Source organism: Triturus cristatus, chromosome 6, assembly GCF_964204655.1.
Source record: "Triturus cristatus chromosome 6, aTriCri1.1, whole genome shotgun sequence".
Classification (NCBI taxonomy): Eukaryota; Metazoa; Chordata; class Amphibia; order Caudata; family Salamandridae; genus Triturus; species Triturus cristatus.
The window spans coordinates 930,239,267-930,265,638 of NC_140589.1; the positions used below are offsets into that span (position 1 = coordinate 930,239,267).

The 26,372-nt window shown below is 43.9% G+C and overlaps 1 protein-coding gene across 1 annotated transcript in view; it reads left to right on the forward strand.

Annotated features, from left to right (window-relative positions):
• HBS1L (HBS1 like translational GTPase) overlaps nt 1-26,372 on the forward strand; it is a 498,888-nt gene that overhangs the window by 242,978 nt on the left and 229,538 nt on the right. Inside the window, exon 4 of the mRNA XM_085611611.1 lies at nt 20,786-20,897. Coding sequence (XP_085467737.1) covers nt 20,786-20,897 — 112 coding nt within the window. The remainder of the gene's footprint in view (nt 1-20,785; nt 20,898-26,372) is intronic.

The following is a 26,372-nucleotide window of genomic DNA, read 5'->3' on the forward strand; positions in this document are numbered from 1 at the left end:
ACACAGCATTCCATTATCTCAAAGTGATATGAAAACATAATTTTTAACTGATTTAACCCATTAACTGCTGGGCATATTTTGCTGATACACTAATGTTTTAATGTGGTTAAGTAGTTGATATCATGCTCTGTAAAGTGGTTGAAGGCGCTCATTATAGACTAATTGTATTCCATCAAACAAACATCACCTCGTGTTCATACTCTTTTTCGAAACATGACAGTCGTTCAAACAACATGCAATGTATGGTACAACAACCCTATCACCCATGCTACAATTATACTCAAGGCTGTGACCATGACTTACTCGATATCAACCTCTACGACACCGAACTCCACTAGGTGGTCCTCTCAATGCTGTCTACGTACCAAAAACCAATACACGTTAGATCCAAAATAAGAACCCTTTTTATTCAAAATGACTTCTAGATCTAACTTTGGCTGACCTTCTCATTTGTGCTCCATTCGGACGAAAGACGAAACCGATACTGCTCATTATAAAAATAAAACAAAACCAAATGTCCAACAAATATCCTCTCGCTCGTAGGATCTTACTTTCTCTGACCTGCTCCCTACCATGTGTTTTCGTAACTTCTTGGTGGTAGTCACCCTGCTCTCACCTGAAAAAGAGACGTGCGTTGTCAACGGAATTTGGATGCGGATATCTGTCGCGTGATAAGAGGCTGCTCATCTCATTTGAAGTACTCTACCGAAGATGAACACAACAAGCATCTGCAATGCAATAGGTCTCGCATTTTCGAAACTTTGACCTATTGGTATTATACATGACAATGCCTTTTGTTGTTGCAGTTTTTTTAAACACATAAATAAAAGGCATTGTCATTTACAAAGCCAATAACTCAAAACAGTTCAGTCCCTGGTAACATGCGCACACACACATCACCCTGCCTGTGCATGACAGTTGCTACGTCCACGACGGGCCATGCATCATTTCAAATTATTTTGGTTCAAGCTGTGTTCTGATTGGCTGGCCAGTCTCTGTGGAGTCACTAGTACGTCAGAGAAAACACAAGGGTATCCCCAGGTTTTATAACGATACAGGCCACAAACACGGGTGCCCACAAATAGAAACATGGGTGTTACAGACAGTTGTACAACTGAGTGGGGCTCATTTAGAGCGAATGAAGGCCGGCCTTGTCGGAAATCCGCAGGTAACACACAAATTGCTACCGCAGACGCTCAACACACTGAGCTATCTCACTGTTGTAAAAACAATGGGATGCGTTTTAAAGTATGTTTATATCTGTAATAAGATGACAGTTCTTTAATCAGTGTGCAAGCCTGTACGTCGGTCAGTCTTGGACACGTAAAGCCAGCCGGACAGTTAGTGCAGTCCAGGCTCCGACGAGCAACTACAACATTTTTGTTGTAGCAGGGACGTCCTAAACACAAAGCGCTGCAGAAGAAGGCTGTGGGGCCTGCCTGAGACCGGACTGCACATCCGGGGTTGTGAAGATGGTCGTAAGGTGTTGGACCGTGTCTTCAACAGAGCAACAGAGGGGCCACTTGACTCATAAAACACCCCCACAGCCCAACCCACCCCCTAACTGGATATACACAGGCACTCTGCTAGGCTGAACCACAGGCCACGGCTGCCGCAGGTTCACACAAGTTCACAGCACATTATTCACAAATTGGAATTTTTTGGCTCTCAAATAAACGAAGGCTGAAGGAGGGGAATAGTCGACATTGTGACTTTTTGAATTAAACTCCCTTTGGGTGTCTGTGGTAAAGGGTGGACATGTTTCAGAACGACCCGCACCGTACACGGTCTTACTGTGGGGTTTTAGTAAGGCATTTCAGTTCAAAATCCTCATCCTTTACACCGAAGAGCGCCTCTTTTTGTCTCTTGTGGATCCCATGAATGTCCACAGATGAATGCTGCCCTCTGACGTCGAGGCTGTCAATAGGAAGCTACTAGCGACTGTTCAAAGAAGGTCCTGTAACCGCACGCACCTGAACAGCCAACGCTCATTCTTCTGTACGCGTGCCCTTTCAGACGGTACGACGCCAAGTCTGCTCCAGTGGCATACTGTGTGGTCCTTGTATATAGGGCAAACATGAGCACCAGTTACATTATACAAGGACATATTCATGTCTTGAATCACAGGATGTTGAGCCCACGTGAGCCTCCAGCCTGCCTGCTCAGCTCAAAGCTGGGCAGCTCTAGCCTTAGGCCACATCCTCTCCCACAAGAAGGGAAGCATTCTCAATATTATATACAACGAAGTCATAGCTGTTGCTTATTTATCTTATGCCATTTACAACCACTGACAATAGTCCTGGCTTGTGGCAGGTTTGATGTTACTTATTGTATTAGATATATCGATGCAATGACAGAAGCAGCAAAATACCAGTGGGCGGTACACTACGCCAAGCACAGATGTTTAGCTTATGTGTTTTAAGCCACGCGCTTAATTACAGAGGCTGGGCCCCTATGAGAGACTTCCCCCCCCCCCCCCCCCCCCAGTATTTTCATCCCACTTAAAGCCCTGGTTGGCGCTATATAAATGCTACAACCAGGTCCAGCACCAGCTCTCTGCTCTGCCTGCAGCAGTGGTGCAGAGTCCTATTACCGTGCTGGTTCAGTGATCCAGCAGACTGATTTGTCACCATGCCTACCTAAGTGGTGCATGGTCCATTCTCTGTGCCTGCCCGATTGTGGCTGTTCCAATAGCAGAGTCGCAGTGCCTGCTTAAGAGGCCCAACGCCCAATCACCGTGCATGCACCAGTGCAGAGTGCCCAATCGCTGTGCCTGCTCCAGAGGCACAATGCACAGTCACCATGCTTCCTTAAGAGGTTCAACGCAACGACCAGTCACCCTGCCTGCACAGTTTAAAGTGCCCAGTCTCTATACCTGCTCCGCAGGCACAGGGCCCAGTCGCGGTATCTACTCGAGTGAACCCCTGGCCTGGTTACTTTGGCTGTGTCAGTGCAGAGCGCTATTGTAAATATTCCTCTTGAATTGGCACAGAGGCGAGCTCAGTCACCAGGAGTGTTGAAGAGACCCAAGGTGCAGCCACTGTACCCGTGCACCTGACTAGTGGCGTAATGAAACTAGACAATAAATTCATGCAAAACCTTCTTTGAACATTTTTCGTCTTTGTCACCAGCCCTGCACATGAAATAAGTGTGAGCGCCGGAAGCCTTTACGCCGAGAACATTTCTCACTCAAACAAATCCTCAAACTGCCTTTGAACGGAATGACTGTGCTTGCGCTTCTCCCAGAGACATCTCATCAACCGGATGAACCAGCAACAGCATATAAGTATGTAGGGACAAGCTGTGCTGAAACTCAGCATAAGTGAAAGCACACCATGCGCGTGCTGTGATGAAAAGAGACGCCCTCTGGACTGGGGAAAATACAATGCAAAATAAAGTGGAAGCGCGCCATTGCCGCACACCAATAGCGTGCACATCTTACGCGTGCACATCTCCTGTCCAGGCAGGCACGGCGAGAAGGAGACAGTGAGGGAACAAAATATGCCTCCCTTCTAATAAAAAGCATGCATTTGGAAGCCGCGCCAATCACAAGCATGGGTGGAGCTTCCACCCCCGGTTCGGAATCTAAATCGATGACAATAGATCTCGCAAGCGAGCAGTGCATGCGCTGCATCGCTTGGCGAGACCTAAAAAAGCGGACTCTCATAACCATGATACAGTCTAAAAACTAGAGCCCCATCTTAGAACAATAAATATGCGACTCGAGAATGCGAATTATCATAATGAACACATCTAATGGTGGTACTCTCTGCAACTTATTTATGATGCCTATAGCTATACTAATGTCACTGTTATTCAACAAAAGAAACTTTGTAGTAGAGATCTGGTAAGGTCCTTACCAAGGGTCGGTATTGCCGCAAATGCTGCCCCACTTTTATAGCAGAGCCTAGTGCCTGCGGCAGGAACGGATCAAACCAATGGCAATGAGAGTCGCCTGGTGAGGCTTCCATTGACTTTGGTTTGATCTGTTCCTGTCGTGGGCACTTGGGCACAGTAAAAAGCAAAACACACTTATCTGATTGTTGCAGCTTCTCCAGACTGAAAAACAAAACACAAAAAAAATCACAAAGCTTTATTTTTGCCTTGCCACATACACAATACCACAGCACACCTCAGAGTGCAAGGGATGAGGCCACTCCAGCCACTGTACATTTATTATGGCACTGACATGCAGCAGATAAAAGTTTAGGTGGAAGAGAACTAAACAAAAACATATCTAAGTCAGACTGTGCCAAAAACTAAGCTCCGGCACGAAGTGTCCCCCAGTAACAAATCGTATACGTAAGCAAAGATTTGCTGCCAGCCGTTAAAGGTTTGCAAGCAGCAGACCTGTTTGCCAGAGCTTGTTTTCTCATGGCTTATGTAAACTTCATTGTTGGGGGAGCCTATGGGCCCAAAGATGGATGCCGCTTGTGTCAGGAGGGTCAAACCCCTAACATATTTTTAGGAAATGTACTTTCTTAGGGGGCTCGCACATTTCAAATAACATTTACATGTCCCTTGGGGAGATCAGCCCTTATGTCAGAACTGCCAACCCCCACACACTACAATGCTTTTTTCCTTCAAAGCTTTCTGTAGTGCAAACTCAATCCAAAGGTATTGGTTTGCTTTACATGACCAACAGTTGCATTTCACAGCCATTTTCATATTTCTTGCCATGGAGATGTTTGCTTTCCCCTGGGGAGGGTCCAGTCATGCCCTCAGGGATAGTCAACATGTCCACAGCCCAAACGAATATGCCCCTGGCCCCGGTGATTGGCCCACATGCAGAAGAAACCTCCCCCCCCCCCCCCCCCCCCCCGGTATGTGTTTTATATAGCGCAAACTTGACCCAACTGTATTGGTGCACTTTACATGCCACCAGTCAGGGTCGGGCTGGCCAGTAGGGCAATCGGGAAATGCCCAATGGGCTGGTCTGGCAAGTCAGTGTGTGGGACAGTTTGTTAGCTGGTTCTCTGCCTGTTTTATTGTTGAGTTAGCTGATATTATCACAACTGCTGCCTGCAGCAAACTAAAATGCATGCATTTTCCCATACCCTGCAAAACACCTATGCTGCTTGTCTTTACAAGTACAAAACTGGCCTGATTTGCAAATATAGGTCACTTTAAGCTACTGGTTGCTAATGGAGGCTATATTTATATTGGTGCTTGCCATGACACTGTCTTTTTTTTCGGCTCTGGAGATGTTTGCTATCCCCATAGTCAAAATAAATATGCCCCTGGGGGTCAACCTATTTATAGAAAGGGCCGGCCCCCAATCAAGAGTTTGTTGTCGTCAAATAGGTTTGGTTTCCCCTGGAATCTTTCACAAATTAATATGCCTCCGGGGAAGGTCTGCCCTTGCAACGGGGGTGGGGAGGGTTAAACCTATTGACCTACCCCCTCTCCCCCCCCCCATCTCCCAAAGACAGAGCTCTGGTGTCTAGTGGTATTCCTGCTTGTGGATCACGACGCAACCATGATCCAAGGAAAGGACACCCCCCCCCCCCCCCCCCCCCCAGGCGTCCTGGGGAGAAAAAAACCCACTGGACCCGGGAGCAGTTCTCCTACCTGCTTTTCATCTGCTCCAGTAGGTGTTTGGGCGGAGGCTGAAGTGGAAGGGATTCTGCTTCACCCCCACCCTTGACCAGTATTTCAGGAAACGTCTGGTGCAAGCATTCGAGGTAACTTTAAAGCCCTCCCCAGTGTCGGCCAGTTGCCAACAGAAGCACTGGGAAGGGAGTGTAATCAACGGCTGCACTTAGAGGGGAAGATATGAGTTAAGGGGGATTAAATGGATGATCTCTGTATAAGATTCTTGCTTTCCAATGTTTAACTGTTAAAATAAGAGATGTATAGCATTTTATAGGTCTCGCCTGAGCCAGCGCGCATGCGATGCTCTGCGAGGCTTCTAGTAAGGACTTAAAACTCTGAGCACACGTGCGTGTGCTTTTTTTTTGTTGCTCACAGGCTATTAGCCTTTGCGTGAGTCTTTCTAAGAAAGACAGCACGCAATTGGCTAAAGGCAGGTGCATGTCCCGCCTTCTTTCTCCCCTGGTCTCGGGAGCGAACAGTAGCACGGCCGGGTGTCAGCTGCATACCTCTCATTCGTTGCAGTGCGCGCGCACCGCACTTGTTTTTTTTTACCCTTTCCAATTCACTCGGAGGTGGCCAGCTGGCTTTTGATAACAATGTCCTTTGTACATAATTTGCTCATTCAGTTTATAGTGTTATGTCAGTGGCGAGGTGTTTGTAAATATCATTTAGGCTCTTCGATAGCGCTGAGGTGAACCACTGCACCCTTGTGGCACTTCCCACGTGACACTATGTGCCCACACTCTAAAAGCACCTTTGCATTTTATGAATTGCTGAAAGGTGTGGAGAGGTTGGGGCCAGGAAGATGCGGTGTGGGTGGCACAATATGCTACTCGATAACCCGGCTCTGCTGTGTAGGTACATGTAATGTAATACTGTGATTGTTTGCCGTCAAGCCCACACTATGCTTAAATGACATATTTCAGCAGCACCCAGTTACTCTGATGTTCAACCCATGGACTGTGCACACAGGCCTGAACATCTGCCTAATGTGTGCGTGATTGCCAACAGTAGGACATTGTTATGTCCATTCTTAATAGTCACCAATGGCTAATAACCACCACGCTCTAATATGCTGCCCGTTCCCCGCTGATGTTAAACACTGCAAACTGCACTTCCTCTCGAAACAAGTTCAGTGTTTGCTCTTTCACGGTGATTACCGTCTCTCTGTGCATTCTACAGACTCTTCTGAAACCTCATAGGGTGTGTTTTTTCAACCATCTCTCCAACTAGGGTACGATTCCTTGCCTCGACTTTCTGCTTAATATCAACTTTGTTAGTCCAATGAAGTGGCGGAGTAGCATCGCAATGGGCTCTAATATAAACATGCAAATTGATCCCTGGCCAACCGGTGCGTTATGAAAAGCACGTGCATCTTGCGTGCAGAGTCCTGTCATGCTGGTGAGCTCCTAGGCTTGCTCGATGTGAATGGGCATATTCTGGAACCTCAGCAGACAGATCCTGTGGTCCTGACAGCTCTACAGGAGAAGATACAGTTTAAGCAGCCCAAGCTCTTCAGCATGCGCGAGTTTATTGACCATGTCGGCCACGACCTAAAGGATATGATGCTCTACTGCAAGTACAAGAGTCGGGAATGTACTCATAAGGACTTCAACACTGTAAATATGCACGTTTCCTGAATCTTTGGTTCCAGATTTTTCCTGGATGTTTGGTGCACTTTACACATAAAAATTGCTGATTATATTGTGGAGGATTGACGAGAAGACTTGGAAAAGATTCTTTTGATTATTTTCTTCACTCAAGTGGCGCTTGGATGATACATGCCCAAATGATCTTCAGCCATTTTGATGTTTGACCCTGTTCTTGGATCTTACATGGCCAGAAGGTTATCATCAATTTTGGTGTTTGACCTTTTATTTAGAAAATGCAAAAAGGAAAATGTCATTTTTTTTTTTTTAGTGGTCAATTTCAAAGCAGGAAGTAGGATGCTTCTTCAAAGCATTTAGCAGGGCACAGCTAGGTAACACCTGGCTGTGGGCTAAAGGTACTCTTTTCCTTTTATGTCTATAGGCCTGGTACACATTGACAGGTAGGATCTTAACTAGAACTCCCCTATCAATCACTTTCAATTTTACAATGCCAATCACTCCAAACATCATGCTATTAGTCATTGCAATCCCTCTGCTAAACGGTCTAGAAGCTGAACTGTTCGTATAAGGGACACAGATGTGCAGTAATTCTTTACTCTGTGCTGTCCTATACAGTAATTGGTTATAAATGGAGCCAAATAAATATTAAGAAATGTCAGCCAATGAGATTCCTCCCCCACAAATTGGAATTGAGCAAGGGACTATTTGTGGATTGCGTTTCTTTATCACACTGGTTCTAGGATTAAGGGCCCTCTTTAAACCTACATATGTTATGGTGGATTGCTCTGCATAGAAATCGATCAAACGATTCCAGTGAACTTATTTGATATTTATGCTTTTTTAATCCTACAATAGTAGTTAAGTTAGAAGGCCTGAACACACAAGAGGATTTTATTGTGTGGCAACAATAATTTCTTCTTAAATGTAAACCAGTATGTATCTTCTAGCAAACATTGCAGCAACCAAAGACCTTGTCTTCAGCAAGGAGAAACTGGTACATGCACTTTCAACTATGACTGATATGTGCTTGTGGCAGAAATATTGTATGTTAAAACACATTCATGTTACACTAAATTAACACTGTGCAAAGTGTTGATACCAAGCAGCCAGTCAGAGCTTACAAAGCCACCCTCAACTAGATCTGCTCCCCAAAATGAATGGTTTTCCAAGATCATTCCTGTTGAAGTGTATCTGGCTAAAGCCATGGGTAGTAACAAAGAGTAGGATTAAAAAAAAAAAGCTCACCAAACAGTTTACTAAGTAAAAAACTAAACTAAATCAATATATATATTTATAAACTCTAAAGGTGTGACCAAAGTTAGAAAAACACATTTAGATAGCCTCATTTAGAAGAGGGCAGTAAGAGATAATCCACAACTATTTTGTTTATCCCGTCTGCAGCTTATGCAGTCAAACCACCCTAGTTGGATTTCTCTTGTTTACAGACCTCCCATCGGCACAAGTCTTTGGTTCTGCAAAGACTCAAAGTAAACTCTGTCTAAACGGTAGCCGGTCAGTGGCCCAGCCTAGAGAAGTGAATCGCTACCATTTTTTGACAGAGTAGGCAACAATACAAAAACAAGCATTGGCATAGCCAATAGGTCTCGCTTTTGGGACATTATAAGTGTTAAGCCATGCAACAGTTGATGTTGTTGCACCAAGAATATTGTGCTGGATAACTAAACACTTACAAGGTCCCAAAGACGAGACCTATTGGCTATGCCAATGCTTTTTTAACTTTGTGTCCTCTAACAGCCGTGACATAAGCACATGACATTTTTCATCTCCTTCTCTTCACATTTTCTTCGCTTCTAAAGCTGTAATTGTTGTTTGATGATTTGCTAAATCTCAATAAAGGATCTGAGTATCATCTGTATACATTTGATACGAGAGATCATGGGCTATAAACAGATGGGTGAGGACAGTTTTGTGAATGTTAAATAGTAACAAGTGATAGAGGAGGGCCTTTGAAGAGACGCTACGTGATAGTTGATATGAATTTGACTCATCTAAACATATGTACTTGGTTTGGCAAAAAGAATCAATCCACTCCAGAGCTTTGCCTCTCACGTCCCACCTCTGCCGACTCGACCATCTCGCATAATTGCCCTTCGTCTGTGGTATCAAATGCAGCAGAAAGGGCTAGTCCTATTAATGCAGCTGAGTAGTGCCTATCACGTAGCAGTAGCAATCAGATGTGAAGTACCGTTCAGTTCTTCTGAACTAACAGAAAATATGTTTGTTTCTAATAATTCCCCAATTGCTAAACTATTCTAGATGCTGTGATCTTGGACAAAAAGAAATGTCTACCCCTGGCTTATGAATCACTGGCATTTTAGGGTCACAGGGTGTTTGTTTCACTATATGAGCAATAGGGCACATTTATTTTTATATAATAGGATGGGACCCGAAAATACCAATTTTTTTCTTAATTAATGTAGCCTGGAAAAATCAGAAAATTTCAATTTGCCACTGTGCATTCAACTTCTCTTGAGGATACCAAGTTAAAATTCCCAAACTTGTGTGCTGAGAATATCAAGGCAATCTACTTTGAAGTATCTTTCTAGTATTCATGTCCACAATGTTTCATTGAAATTATAAACTCCGCTCATCACAGAATTTCTGGTATATTCAATCAGATGGTATTGTGTTTGCTAAATTCTAGTTAATACTTTCTAAACTCTAAAGGGTTCCTTGGTAGAATTCTGTGCCTCATCAACACAGCCATCAAAGTTTCTAGTTTTAGCTACCCAAATTGCTTGTTTTTTCTGCAGGTGCAGTGATGTGGATCGCAAGCCAGCCTTTCCAGGTCAGCTTTATACTTAGCCAGCACCTTACAGTTTGGCGGTCCTTATGTTTTAATTGCATCCGCTCAGTTGTAACCATGGATTATGACATCTGCTTATGTTTTGTAGTGGGTCTAAAATATCTAGTGTAATTTTTAGTTGGCATAAAAATTATCTAACATACCAGAGGAATTGATGAGAAATACTGGAGAAGTGGTATGCAGGGCCTGACGGATCACTGGACATAACCTTAATATTTCTAGTATGTATTTGGCTTGTTTAACGGAAATCTAGTTGTCTTTATTTGAACTAAAGTAGATCATGAAAAATTATTCAGAGAATGATCAATCCAAGCAAAGACAGGTCATAGCTTGACTAGTTGAACTGCAATTGAGCTCTCAGTCTAGTAAATGGGCAGCTGCAAGAGTAAACTTTGTATATTCGGTGAGACCTAGTGTATCTAACAAATTGAAAAATGTTGCTAAAACATACTCCACGTCAATTCGAACATTAAAATTGCCTAGAATGAGAATTTTCGTACCTTATCTATCAGTTGAATACTGAAGCCCTAAAAACTCGTTTTAAATGCTGCATTATATTGCAGTGGTCTTTAGATTACTGATGCAATATGTGAAAATGCAGCTTCTGAAATAAATTAATCATTAACTGCTCCATATAAGCTTAGGATCAATGACTGGTCTAAAGTTGTGCTGGTCAGAATAGAAGAACTCGACTCCACTACCTTTTTTCCTTAATGTGTTTCTTTAAATTTAACATGCGATGACTGCAGTTTTGGACTCTGCTTTGTGATGTGCATTTGTAGTTGTGATCAGAGGAGGCCGAGGCAGACCGTTACCTATCAAAGCACCTATTTCAGAATTCTGAGGCAAGGTTATACTCCTCTTTTTGCAAACTATACTCTGGCAATGGGGGTGACTCATCCCTGTATCAAAACTCATAAGGAGTCAATGTGAAAGTTGTTCTGGTTTCACAAACTGAGTTAAGATTAAGATCATGTTCTCTTACAGCTTTCCCCATTTAAGGTAAGACAATATTGATTCACCTGCAAGTTCCAACCATAACATTAAGTCAATTACGTTAAATTTGGAGGTAAGCGGATCATTGATTTATTCTTTGTGGAATCAGGACTGCTTTATCCATGAATTGAAATGCACTTTGGCTAATGGGCATACTGTGCAATACCACTTTTTACTATTAAATTGAATCTTGCATGTTTCATTAAGACCAGTGCTGAATAGTGCCTCATAGTTGCTGAATGCTTTCCTAGATGTATGCACAACCTTGCCCACTTGTATTTGTAACTTTCTTCTGGTTTCAAGTGATATAACAATGTATTATTGAAATATGTGCCGCATTTGCAATGGATTTGCAGTATCAGGATATTGTTTTTGTGGCTGCCATCCATTTAAAAAAAAAAAAACTTTAGGACAGCACTTTTTTATGGTTGGCAACGACAAGAAGTAAGTATTTCTATTGTGGATCCAGTTGCCCTTGTGCATCTTGGCAAACAGTTGTTTTTTGTGTGGATCCTCCTATTTTTTGCTGAGAGCCCGAAAGCTCACTAAAAACCGTTCAAATTCTTCCTTAATTTTAAAGAAAGGAGTAATCGTCTGCATGTAATAGAAGAACCTTTCATAGAACTGCGGAAATAAAATTAATTTGTGCTCTCTGCGGCACTGGGATGTAAAGTGCTTGTTATTTGATTGTGGAAAGTTAAAAGTCCAGTAAAGATGTTACATCAGACCATTATTGGCTGACCTGTATAGACCTGTACTCAGTAGAAAAACTTAAGTCTGAATACTGTATCTATTGTCAAATTTTAACTTTTTGAGATTTTTGGGGGGAATTTGTGATGTTAAGGAACTATGGGCATTAGTACATGAAAGTGAGAGTACGAATTTTGTCACAAGATCTAATTTCTGCAGCCAGAAAACTGGATCGTTTGGCATTATTCCAGTACTGTCCATCAACAGAGGCAAACAATCAAATTCACTCAGCAGAATTAAGTTTACAGAGGCAGTATTCAATGCAGAGGAAACGTATTGTTGTAGAAGATATGATTCAGTCTTCGAACGGAGTCGTGGTAGCAGCATTCAAAGAAAGATTCCGATTGCTTTCCAGGGAGTCGCAGCATGATTCAGTGATGTAGTAAATGATAAATGTCAAATGGATACAGTCGTTCTACAAGAAGATAACTCCTTAACCCCTTCGGTGCCACGCCCTTTCCCCCTCCTGTGCCGGGCGTTTCCTTAGTGGGCGGGTTTCATGACGAGACTATCTCGTCATGGGCACAGAAGAGGTTAATGATGCCTTGACAACAAGCTTCTGGACATCTTTGATGTGTGGATTAATAAGCTCTACAAAGAAATATTACAATTTATTTTCTTCTCCAACTGATTGTGTCCGAGCAGCAACTGAGAAACGGTGTGAGAATTAGCTGTTAATAATATTTTTACAAAAGCCATTATGAGAACATAACATTCCACTGAGAGGTAGAAGTAAGCTAGTGGCTTCAACCATCGATCATATTTTCAACAGAGAGCAATACAAATAAACAACAGTGTTAGGTCTTGCCAGAAGCCATTTAAGATGCCATGGGAGTAGAATTTAATTAAAAAGAAATCATAAATAATTAGAAATATATATGTACAGCCCTCTTTTTCCACTGGTCGTTACTGGGTCATTAACATTTTTGTTTTGCCCATCACAACATACACCAAGGGGCAGTTAGTCAGCCGCCTCAACCATTGGCCGCCTTACACTGTAAGTAACCGCATTGTGCAGGATCACGTGAACATTTTCCTAAATTGGGGGCACTTCAAGGCCCAGGCAACTACTGGGCTAATATTCTACTTTTCCAGTTTTGATTTTCTTTCTTTTGCTCTTTTAAAATGTAGTAGTTATCCTTGTGTTTTCAATCAATTTTTTCAGGTTACAATAATTCAAATCCAGTGGTACCCTCTCTGTGCACCCATAAGAAAAATGTTGTAAGTCTGCATTAAAACTAATGAAGGGTTCTATACCTGCCCTTAGTGCTAATAACTGCTCGGAATCCCCAGTACTGTTTGTTAAAGCCATATATGAATGTTTTAATATATAATTGTTATTGCAAACATATAACTGCTATGTTTTGGGCTGCACTCCTTTCCCCCTTTTTATTTTAAAGGCCATACAGGTTTCGAAAACAAGTGTGGCCTCTCCTTCTTGAGGCCAGTGCTATTGGCTTTATCAGTTCTTGTTTGAAATTGGAAAGTATTTTCTTCTGATCTGATGTTGTAACATGTTTTGAAAGGATCACTGATTCTATGTCAGGACTAGAGGCGAGGATTGTGCTGTTCTTTCTTTTATTTTCCATAACTCAGCACTTCAACATTAACAGTAAAAACTACAAGATGCATTGTTTTTGTAGTCCATATGACAATCTTTATCCCCCAATCAGAGGCGTCCGTGATCCCTGAGTACATGCTGTCACCAACACTCCTCCTCTTTCTTTCCTGCTCAGCCGAAGATAAGTACCGTTTTTCCTCTCGCTTCAGGGCGGGTGGCATTCGATCTAAAAAAAATGCGCGTTTAGATAATTCTGTGCCTATGTTTTGAAATCGTAAGACCTGGTCTTATTTCACGAGTGCTTAACGCTCCGGTGGGTTTTATGGTGAATTTGCAATTGTGACCTTTCATGATACTTGTACTTAAAAGTGTTTGTGCGCGTGCAAGCGCTGCGGCGTTACCTTTGTTTTTCAGCAGGTTCGGGCCGTGGAAACCATTTATCGTTCCACTCGTGGCCCCTCAGCGATGTGCAGTGCGGCGCAGCAGTGACAGGGGGCGCTTGTCTGCGTTTCGCTGATCTCAGACGCGCTAGGCGCGTGGAGATCAGAGAGCGCCGACAGTTCGCCCGCGCCGCACGGCCCCCATAGCGCTGGAAGCCTTTACGCCTGCATGGGCAGGTCTGTAGTAAATTAATTGAAATCTTCCTTACGCCCGCTTCGCGGGTAGGTATCGCAGCACAGTGAGCCCGGATTGCAGCCTTATCGCTGACTCAGCGCGTGTATTAGCTCTTGCAGAAAGATTCCCGGGGCGGGCCCAGACGCTTGATACCCTCCAGAGAGCATTAGGGTTCGTCGCCCCTTCGGGCTTACAGCCCAGGGTGCCCAAATCTGTGCTTTGCCATGCTTAAAGTGCACCCTTGCCAGGTAGCTCCGCTACTAAAGTTTAAAACAGTGGGGTTGCTTTCTCCTCAGTGGTTTCTTCCAGTTTATTGTTGTCTACTTCCCGCTAATTTTAACTGGGCCGTGGAGGAGTACACGTAGGAGGAATCCATATAGGTCATCCCACTGGATGACGAGTTTTGTGATGCCGTGGATGTCTCCATCCACCAAGCGGTGAATGCGGCCATGGGGCCTTTTGAACAGCGTATAATGCAATACGCTTTTGTGTTTGACGTACAGAGCCCAAGCAAACGCAAAAGTACGTCCGCTGTGGACCTGGGTGCCTTTGACCGCCTTAAAAAGGAGTTTTTGGCCAGATCGGAAGGCGATCCCCACCCAACCCCCCGATAATCCCAGAACTGCCACCACTGCAGGGGGACGACGAAGACGCCTTCGAGTCCGCGGATGAGGCCGGACCGTCCAGGCCCTGGCGCCCCGCAGAGCCTTTAGCCACAGACGCTTCGGAGGGGGGAAGACCAGTCAGATATGTTGGTCCCCGAAGATCTTGTCCACCCCCGCTTCTCGGAGTGGGTTCCCTCCACTAAAGTGTCCGCATTTGTGGCGGGGCGCGTGTGCATCCCCCTCGAGAAAGTGAGGGCCTGCCTAAAGGCTGGGTGCCCGCGCGCCTTCCGGGCAAAGTAGCCTTAACCCCGGAGGTGGACCCTAGAATGGCCACCTTCCTGCAAAAATATATTCGGGACCCCAAGAAAGGGATCGACCGCTCCTGGCGTTCATGCCAGGATAAGCTCCTGGACATTGCAGGTCCCCTCACTAAGGTTCGCGAGCTCTCAGAGGAGGCAAAGGCGTCTGGTACGCCCCTTTCAGCGGATAGAATTTCCAATTGGGCTCAACGGGCGGTCGTCTTCCTTGGCAACGCAAACTGCGCCCTTTCGACAGAAAGGAGGCACTCCTTCCTGATCAAAGTAGACCCAAACTTGGGGGATTTCGCCACATCGGAGGCGGGAGCGGTGGCACAGAGCGGTCTCTTCGGAGAGCCGTTGATGAAGGAGCTGACAAAGTTTGTGACCATCTTTACCTCGCTTGATAAAGCGCTATCGTCAATAAAGTGAGTCTTTCACCCCAAGGTCTTCATCGGGGCCGGCCGTGGCAGGGGGCGCTCAACCGGCTGCTTCTGCACACAAGGCCCTCAACGAGGCAACAACAGGAAGCAGCATGACACAGGCCGACAAGAGTTTTTCCAATCTCGCCGGGGCTCCAGAGGTCGCGGTGGACGAGGAGGCGGCAGAGGCCACATCATGCCTAATTCAGATGAGACTCCCTTCTTTACCCCCTCTCCTGGTGGGCGGCAGGTTGGCTTTTTTCGTAGACAACTGGAAAGTGGTTACCTCAGACGCTTGGGTGTTACAAACCATCCAGGGGTTCCACATAGAATTTTGCGGTTCCCCCATGCAAGATGTCTGACCTCGGCTGTTGGTTTTGCAGAAGATCAAGTGTCCCTCATAGACAAGGAAGTGGCAGCTCTACTGCAGAAAGGATCGGTGCTTCCCACACACCTCCATCCCAGAGGGTTCCTGAGCAGCATCTTAGTAATCGACAAGTCCGATGGGGGGCAACGTCCCGTAATCCACCTAAAGGAGTTCAACCAGTGGTTGGTACACCGTCATTTCAAGATGGAGGGCATCCATCTGCTGAGGGACCTCCTTCAACCAAACAATTCGATGGTCCACCTGGACTTAAAGGATGCGTACTTGGTCGTACCCATTTTTCCCCCCGCACTGTCGCTTCCTGCAATTTGCATGGAAGGGTCGAGTGTTCGAATTTGTCTCTCCTCTTCGGACTGTCATCGGCCTCATGGTGCGTTACCAAAGTCCTAAAACCAGTGGTAGAGACTCTCCTTTTGGAACAATGTCCAATACAACTCACAAGCAATTTGCAAGATGCAATAGATCTTCTCCAAAGCTTGGGGTTTATTATCAATACCAAGAAGTCGATTCTGACCCTGTCTCAAAGGTTGACTTTCCTGGGGTTCATAGTGGACTCGGTATCATGCACCCTGAGCCTGCCAGCTCACAAAGTTTCCAAGATCCGCAGGGAACTCCGGCGGATGTTGGCGCGCCAATCAACCTCACTCCGTCAAGTGGCACGTCTAGTAGGAATCTTGAGTTCCTCGATCCAGGCGATATTCCCGGGGCCGCTCCAGTACAGAGCGTTTCAACGCCTGAAGGCTTTTACACCTTCGCAGGGGACTCCCAAACCTCGGATCAAGTCCTACTCAACGACGAAGATCGGGTGGAGATGACCTGGTGACTCAATAACATGGAAGCATGGAACGGGAAGGCCATTATCGGTTGCGAGCCAGACCTGGTGATAGAGTCCAATGCCAGCAAATCGGGCTGGGGAGCTCGCTGCGGGGAATCCTTTACAGGAGGATAATGGTCCGCAGACGAGGGACAGCTCCACATCAACTGCTTGGTACTGATGGCGGGGTCCTTTGCAATCCATTGTTGGACGAAGGGCTAGGCATCCTGCAATGTGCTCCTGAAGATGGACAACGTATCGGCCATCCGTAATATCAATCATCTAGGGGGAACAAAGTCCAAAGCATTGGTGAACCTGGCCAAGGAATTTTGGACCTTCTGCTTGTCCCACAACGTCTCGGTGACAGCGGAAAATCTCCCAGGAGAGTCCAATATCATAGCGGATTGGTGCTCCAGGAGTTGGTTGGACATGAGTCTCTGGCAGTTGCATCCTCCGACCTTTCAGTGTCTTCACAACCTGTGGGATCCCTTTTCAGTGGACCTCTTTGCCTCCCGGTTGGACCATAAACTTTGTGTTTCTTCAGCTGGAAACTGGATCCCCTGGCAGCAGCAACAGACGCTTTTCTCCAGGACTGGTCCAAGGAGGAGGGATATGCCTTTCCCCCGTTCGCCATGATAATGCGGCTGACAAACCAGGTTCGAAGGCAGCGGGCGAGATTGACTCTCATCACCCCTTGTTTGAGGTCTCAAGTTTGGTTTCTGGTTCTTCTGGAACTTTCTTGGGATTCTCCAATCCTTCTACCCCACGATCCTGGTCTCCTGAGGAATCCCCAGGGCGACTCACCTTCTAGTCCAACAGGGTCGGATGCCCTTGATGGCATGGCGGATTTCGGGCATCGGTGGAGAATCTCTGGCCTATCGACAGCAGCTCAAACTTTATTTGGGGCAGCCTGGGCGGACAGCACTACCAAACGTTACAAATCTGCATGGACCAGGTGGGTCCGTTGATGTGTTCGAGGAGGTCACGATTCCTTGGGGTGCGAGGTGGTGTCTATCATGAACTTCATAGCCCCGCTGGCAACGCAGGGCCTAGCATACCGCACTATAAATTCTTATAGATCGCGCTCTCCGCTGGGCATCTCTCGGTCGATGGACACCCGGTGGGAGAACATCCTCTGGTATGCAAACTGTTGCGGGGTGTCCATCTTTCACTTCCACCAGAGCCCAGGTATTCCTCATTGTGGGATGTTAACAAGGTTCTGCACCTTTTCCAATCCTGGCAGAATAATAGGTACCTTTCCCACAAATAGCTGTCAGCGAAGTTGGCCATGCTTCTCTGTTTGGTCTCCTCCCAACGCATGTCGGATGCCAGGGCATTGGATATCCCTAATCGTATATTTACCCCAGAAGGGGTTACGTTCCATGTAACGCGCAGGACTAAATCTGATTCTAGGTTCATTTCCTTCCCAGCTTTTGATAAATCCCCGACGCTGTGTGTGGTTCGATGCCTCTAAGAATACGAAGCCATGACAGAAGAGACTCGCCCTCCGGGTGAGCGCCAGCTTCTCATTTCCCTACGGAAAACTTTCAAGGCAGTTTCACCACCAACAATAGCTCGTTGGATCTGTTGGGTGATGCAGGAAGCGGGCATTAATGTCTTGCAATTTGGTGCACACTCAGTAAGAGGAGCGATGGCCTCCAAAGCGTTCACCTTGGACGCTAGTCTAGAGGACATTCTTAACGCTGCAGATTGGTCCTCGGACTCCATGTTCAAAAGGTTCTACTTTAAAACGGTTGTGAATATGGCATCGTTGGTGGTGGATAAGCTTTCAACGAGCATAATCCTCGCCTCCGGTCCTGACATAGAATGAAAAATGTCCTAGTAACCATGGCGGAAAGTTTCAATTCTATTAAGGACGCGGCGGTGAGGATTATTCCCGCCCGCGGCTCATGGAGACCGAGCCCTACCCTCATTGAGACATCTTTTTTATGCTGGCCTTCAAGTTGAAGCAGGTCTATGCCTGTCCTCTCGTCGTATGGGATAAGTATACCTATTTAGATTCTGCATTGCTGCTCTGCTATTGTCTGGTTAATCTTGTTATGGTCTGGATGTTGTTACCTTTTACAGTTAAGAGAATTGTTTCATCAGTTTCTTTGGCTTCTCCTAGTGTCTGAAAGCTCCAAAATGGACTAGACTTCTCTTGATGTCCGGATGATTGCAGTCAAGAAAGAGGAGGAGTGTCGGTGACAGCATGTTCTCAGGGACCACGGACGCCTCTGATTGGAGGATAGAGATCATCATATGGACTACAAAAACAATGGATCTTGTAGTTTTTGTTGTTCATGGTGAAGTGCTGAGTTATGGAAAATAAAAGAAAGAACAGCATATTTCTCGCCTCCGCATCTTTAATAGAATTTAAACTTTCCTTCATGGTTACTAGGAAATATTTCATTCTCACACTGCGAAGAATCAAGCACATTAAAGAAGTTTTTGTGAATCAACAAGGAAGTCAAGTTGAACTGTTCCAGTTGAAATGACGTAATAAAATGTAAGATAGTTGGGTTCCTCCAAGTGTGAAGAATTGTTCTTAGAGCTTTACAAAATATGATCTAATCACATACGCTGCAAAAAGTGCTGGTGGCCCCGAGTACAAATATAATCTTAGATCAAATTAAGCTGTATCACCAGTTGGAAGATCATCAAATTAATTCCCCCATAACTTCACACAATTGAAATTTCAAATACTGGGAATTGTGAAAGCTCTCCCAAGTCAGGGTGTCGTATATAAATGTACACAAAGGAAATATTTGTGTGTTGACCAGCTTACTTTAGTGAGACCTAAATATTTGATTTTCTTTCTGGATTTAATTTGCAACATTCAGCATTGAATTGGCTAGCATTGTACATTGTCTTATAAGTTGTTGGCATAGACAATTTAACTTAATGTGCAGTTAAAATGACAGATTGTCCTTCTGTCTAAGTACATAGAGGTGTGTGTTCGTTTTATGCGCTAAGCATAGTGCATGCTCGATTCAGCCCCTGAAAGACTTCACGCCAAGAAGAGATTTGCCAAAGATTTAGTGGTTAGCCTTAGTGATAAGGGTAACCACCTTGAGTAGCCAGTCAGGATAAGCCTTGAGGTCCCGATCCAGGCTTTTGTATTCTTTCCCAAATCTACACAGACAAGATCTTGGGTTCTGCCTCTGAGTTTGCAAGGCCCTGTGTGTCCATGTTGGGGGTGGCGCCATTCTGAGCACATAGACATAAAATGAATGGATCTGCGCCTTCTGTAGTCTACCTACCTTCCTACAGTGAGGGTAGATCCTGGATAGAAAAGTCCCAACATTAAATGGCCTTCAAGAACTTGCATGCTAGCATTTAGCTACGAGCGACGTGATTACATACTACCTAGCTGTATCTTCTTGACAATCGAGGGAAGTGGAGTACGGGGTTGCCTGTTACTCCTATCGGCTTTGTCTATCAACCTGTCTTTTTTGTTAATGGGAAATGACATTTTGACATGAATGTGCAATGGGGCATTGGGGCAGGGGGAAAGAGGGTAATTTTAACTTGTCCAAGATGCTTTCACAACACGTACGTGGTACCAAGCTATGCACAGTAGAATTCTTTTTTTTTTTTTTGCATATCAAGTTTCTTGTTCTAGCTCTTGAGTGTTCTGTACATGGGAAATAGTAGAGAATCGGGCAGTAGTAACAATATCTCAAAGATGCTTTATTTTACTGCTCCTTGGCGATTTCAGTTACAATATTCCACCTTTCATTTGTGTAACGCAAAGGTATGTAAGTGTTCAGATTAACATGTCTTGGAGTTATCCCAAAGCACACAGAAATACCATTGTTAGATACCTTTGTTAGGGTGCCAACCTTTGTGAACTGTTAAATGTTATTTGATATTGTCAATGGATAATATGACTAGAGAACTGCTGATTACAGCTAAGTTACATTTTCATATTTTTGAGGAGACTCACTAGAGGAAAAGAATAACTTAAAGAATATTGATACACAAGTTTTTCAACATATGTAGTTCAATTGAATTAATTTTGCAGTGCTCTACATCTGCAGTTGACTAGTTGCAATAAAATCTCTCCTAGCTTGGCACCTGGCTTGATTAGCCTTAAATAAACCAGCCAGTGTAAAGGGAAAAACAGTTCTATTTACCCGGTGCTGAAGTCACCAACAATAAGCATTTTAGATTATTGATTAGTTTATTGATTTCTGTTTGGATCTCATTCTTGGAATGCCCCTTTAAACATTCTGTCAAGTAGCTTTCTTATTTCTCGCAACATTTAGTTGAGTGCAGTTTAACCAATTTTTATTTTTCTTGCTAGGAAGAACAAAGGATTCCCAGTCAACAAAATCAGATTCAGAAATTGTACCAAAGGTTACGAAGATGACTGTGTCCGCCGGGAAAAAGCAGACCATGGGATTTGAGGTTCCCTGGTAAGATTGGTGTATCGAGCATTGTATCAGTAAGCTTCAGAATCTGTGTGTGAAAAAGGCATTGCCTGTCCCGCGTAAGGGATAGCAAACTAATCTCTGCACATTGTTCGATGCTGGTGGAAGCATTGCATGTTGTGATAGTAGTGTTAAATGGTTATGAAACGTATTTGATTCATAAAATTCTCAGAACAAAGGCTTCATTAGATACCCTCATTCAAAGGTTTGGGATGCTTCCCTTGTAGTTCGTAGCTGAAATAAAGGTCATTGCCATGTTGGGCATACTGGCTAACAAAGAAAAGGTATAGGAAAGCTATGATATTCAAAGTAATAAAGAACAAAAGGACAGTTTAACTTTTAATTAAAATATTTCCATAGTAAAATAAAATGTTTCTGTTGTGTGTGATCTCGCACAATAATGCCAGTGGATATCCAATGAATAAGGTGACTGCTATTTCAAAATACAATAGTTGCAATGGATTTGACATTATTAAATAGATGTTATTGCGTAACGTTTGCTTTAAAGGTATTTCAGCATTATAGAAGACCACTGTCCCTTTTGTGAAGTGAAACCGACTGAAGAGACATTAGCCTTGAGCTCTTGTCTGTGAAGTGAGTGCTTGTGAAAGGAAAGATTGTCAGAGCACCAGGAGCTAATTTGCTACCTTGATCGATAGTCTGACATGTTCTTATTATATGTTACTGTTTTATGTACTGAAGACCTAGTAGTCTGGTTAAGGCCACTAACAGATTCTCTGTGACAGTTCCAGTAACACCGTCCCATCTGAGAGAACCCACTGACAGCAGCTAGGGCCCAAATAGAGGGTCCTTAAGGTATGAGGTCAGTGCAGCAGCCACCCTGCTACTCAAAATAGGATGAACTGAGTAAAGATTCTTTAGTATTGCATCCATTTGGAGGAAAGCCAGAGTTTAGGAAGAAACCAGTTACTTAGCTGTAAGAATGGTTTTGTAGCTTGAAGTTCTTCTAGATTCACATGTTTTGCTATTTCCACTATCTAATGGTTGGATCCAGAAGTTCGAATTGCAAACTTTTAGCCTTCTACAATTAATGTCAATATAGGTGGAGGATACTAGACTCACTGTGATTGTGCTGGTAAGCACACCCAGCCCCTTAATGAGATCTTAGTTTTAAATTATTTTTTTTAAATATGTATTTATTTTAATTATTTACCCCACCCTTTCTTCAGTTAGGAGGTGGGAGGGTTGCTTGTGAATCTAGAAGAGATTAAGACTGCAAAATAAGTTTTACAGGTGAATAATTGTGTTTTTTGTGCACTGTGAATTCTCTCCTAGATTGATATTTCCCTCAAATATTAGTTGATATAAGGTCCCTTGAGGAGGATGGTTGAAAAGAGGGAGTGGAACCAAATAAATATCTCCTTATTGCCTACCCCACTGCTGCTTCATTGCACGTTTCTTCACCCACACAATAGTGTTTTGTTTGCATGTGCTTAGATAGTCATGTTGCCGCCATGCATATATTATGTCCCATTTTTGTAGTGGAATGTAGCCTTGGTCTGACCTCCAGTATGCTACAAAGAATTGTTTGGACATTCTGACACCTTTAATGCATAAATTGCACTACAGCTGTTAATGTATCTAATGTGTCTAAAGCTTTTTTCTTCTGCATTACTTTTTTTTTTTTTTACAACGCTGGTATTGTTTGGTTATTATGAAATTGAGAAACAATCTAAGGTAGGAATTTAGGATGCATTCTCATGATGACCCTATCCTTACTGAGAGTTAGATATGTGTCTGCCCTTTAAGGGCCTCATTACGATGTCGGTCGGAAAGCATTCCGACCGACGTCTTGTCGGAATTGGTTCCGCGAGTCTTACCAACCGATTACGATGTTTCCGAACACCGTTCGGTCGGACTCCCTTTGACTTCAATGGTAGCCTGTGTTCCAATTGACAACACAGGCTCCCATTAAAAAAAAAAATAAAAAAAAAGGTGGCTCCGGAAAACCTTGCACCCTGTAGCAGGCACCACATGGTACCTGCCACACTGTGCATGGTTGCAAAGAGTGGTCCCATGGGCACCCCCACGGGCCCAAACTGAGGCCTCTGGGTTAAGGGGGGGGGGGTCTGCTATGGGCCCCCTAAATCAGTTTCTGCCAGAGGTCCTGTGTCGGACAGACCGATTCGGAAAGGCTGTCTGACATCAGACATTGTAATATGTCGGTCGGAAACCTGTACAATTTGGCTCCGACCGAGTCTCCAAATGCTGGTCGGAACAGAGTCTGAAAGACCGAATGGTTATCTTCTATCGTAATCGTTCGGTCGTAAATAATTCCGAGTCGGTCAGAAACTTGGGTTCCGACATGAGTTAGGAAAATCCGAATGCCAATCTGAGCCTTTCCGAATGACATCGTAATGAGGCCCTACATGTTTGTAACTCACCCATTTAAATATATGATGGCAGCTAAAAAAAAACTGTCTTTGGACTGAAGAAGTTTAATAATGCCATAGGCATGTGCTTGCTGGAGTGGAAATCAATTTAAATGAAACGGTTTAGCATCTGTCTCACACCAACAAAGTTGAGCCCTGCTCAGATGGTGGTGTTCACTTCTCCACGACACATCTTTGCCGTCGTGTATGAGACGATCAGGAGCTAAGCACCACAAAAGTTATTGAAATTCCAGTTCAGTCAAAGAGTTTTGATTAGTTGTAAGCGTTTTATTTTCATTAAAACTGTTGTCTTTTTTTTTAATTCAGTTTGTTAAATTTTAGTGAGGCCTTTTTCTTTATTCAGTTATAAATGTATCACTCAAACAACAGAAATGATAATAAAAAAATAAAGTTAGATCAAATCACATCAATAATGCATAAAGGGAAGAATCGCTGTTATAATACTGGGGTGAAAATGGTGTTAGCAGGAACCCATAAAGAGATGAAGTTTGAGAGGCAAAAGAGATGGAGCATGAAGCTCAAAATGTGATCAGTCAATAACAGCTGGACTTCCCATAAAGCGAGGTTTACGAAACTCAGAGTCTCAGCAAAATAAGACAAAAATAATTATGCAGTAGCAAGAGCAAACTGCACTCAGCAATACATTCTAAAAAGGATACCAATCAGCATTCAGCCTTCAGCATAAAGACATTAGCGTTCAGCTTCAGAGTGGAATGGGTATGGGGTTTGGAAAAGCTTATGGAAAAGAAGTGGTAACCTACTCTAGGAGCACTCGCTAATATAAACAGTAAAAGAATGTTCTATCTTCTTTGCCAAGTATCCAATCGGCTTTCAGGATTCTTCTGAGTACAGACTCTCCTCTTCCTTTCACATAATGCTGCACAATAAGCTACAGAGAATTAGCACGAAATGTGAAATGATATTAAAACGATGTCTACGTATAAGGCCTTTCGATTCTTAGACCTCCTTTCTCATGCGCATGGCCACATTTCTAACCTTCTAATAAAGTTAATTGTATGTTAGTTAAAACAATAGGCTATGTAAAATAGAAACAGTGGCATAAGCTCGTGACATGGTGCATCGACTAACAAGTTGACCACTTATCTACCCCCCTTTCTCGTCTTGTTTTTGATCCTTACCTTTGCAGGGCTCTGCATTATGCACCTTAAAGGGTTACTTATCTGCCATCTCTGCTTTACTGTGGCTGCCAGATCAACCTTCCCTCTTCAAGTACCCTATTGTAAATAGGTTCCATAGCGGTCTTCAGCACGTTTCCACATACTCCATTTGTTATGCCTCAGTGGAAACTTAATTTGGTTCTTACTTTGCTTTTGAGTTGCTTCATATTTGCCCTCTTAAGCTTCTCACCATCAAGTCGAACTTTCTGGTGGCAATTACATCTGCCCAGAGGGTCAGTGAACTGCAAGCGTTTTCTTCTCAGCCTTCATATGTATCTTTCTTCCTTCGGACTTGAGCGTCCCTCTTTTCCGAAGGTATTCAACCCTTTCCATGTAGACCAGTCCATCACTTTTCCTACCATTTAAACTCTGCCTCATCCCTCTAAAGAAGAGCAGAGACTCCAACGGCTGGACCCAAACAGAGCGTTTCCATTCTACCTTGACAGCACAAAAACGTTCAAGGTGGAAGATCAACTCTTTGTGGGATACGTCTTGCCACGGAAGGGAAGCCCTTGCAGAAATTAACCATCTTCCGATGGATTGTACTCTTTGCGTCCAATGGGTGTTGCGCGCCTGACTACAGAGTAAGTTGTTAATTCAAGAATATGCCCGCTTTCACGTGTCCAATGTGACTATATTAATGTTTAAGTCTCTCGTGCTTCTTTGTTGTTCATTATAATACATGACCGGAAAAAACTCCTCTGTGCTGTAGATGGTAATTTTGCTGTGCCTGGTCCTACCTCCACACACCAGTGGTCAGTGTTCTTCGTGGCTCCGCGCTTCAGGCGTGGAAAGTGGCAAAAAGAAACTAGCAGAGTGCTGGTGTGGCACCTATGTAGGCACCACACACATCACTTTCGGCGCGGACCACGTCGACAACGCTACGCCAAGCCGAACTACCCCATGTACCGGCATGCAGGGGTACTTCTCACAATAGATTTCCGGATCCAGTCTTGCCTGGTAATAATTCTAAGGTAAGGAATCTGCTGCTTAGTTAGTCTCTACCAAATAAGGCGTTACCGAAGGCAAGTTACTTGCTCGACAGAACCAATATTATTGGTTAAAAACAAACAAAAAAAAAGATAAAACCTAAAATTCAGAAGTTGAGTTAATGAACGAAACCGTGAATAAGAGTTTGTGAAAGAGAACAAGTGTAGTATAGGTATGTAAGTGGGTAAGTAAGAAATTGACAGCAAGTCTGATGTAGTGGGAGCGAGAGTGAGTGCATGAGAGATAATGACAATGTAAGTGAGAAAGAATGAATGACGGTGGTGAGTAAAGAGTCGGAAAAAGATTAAGATTGTCAGTTTTTGAAAACTTGAGTGAGTGAAAATGAGGGCGAGACGAGAGTAAGCGGATGAATGCAAGCTTTAGAGTGTGACTTAGAGTCAACAAGTTAAAGAGATGGGGAGTATGGTGGAGATGGTGTGCATGCTACAGTGGGTGAATGAAAAAGTGAGATTGAGTGGGAGGGAGTTTGAGTTAATCTAAGTGAGTCCATGATTGAAAACATTAGGGAGACTTTTGTATAGTGTTGCAACACTTCCTAAATGTTTATTGTAGCTCTGGAATTCGTTTGCACTCTAAAAGCAGTAGATGATAAAGACACAATTTGAAACTACTGGTGTGTCTATGAAAAGTATTTTTTTTAAACCAGCCACTACATTCTTGGCTATTTGGAGCATAACTGTATTTGGCCATTTCTGTCAGATTGGGCATTCTAGTGCCATAACCCCCCTCTTCTGGTCAGACGTCAGGCACATGTGCTGTGTATACTAAAGGTCTGCTTTTGTTTTGTACAACTTGTATCGGAGGAAAATGGCTGCTTTGCCTGTACTTATTTACTATTTTAGTTTTTGATCGCTACC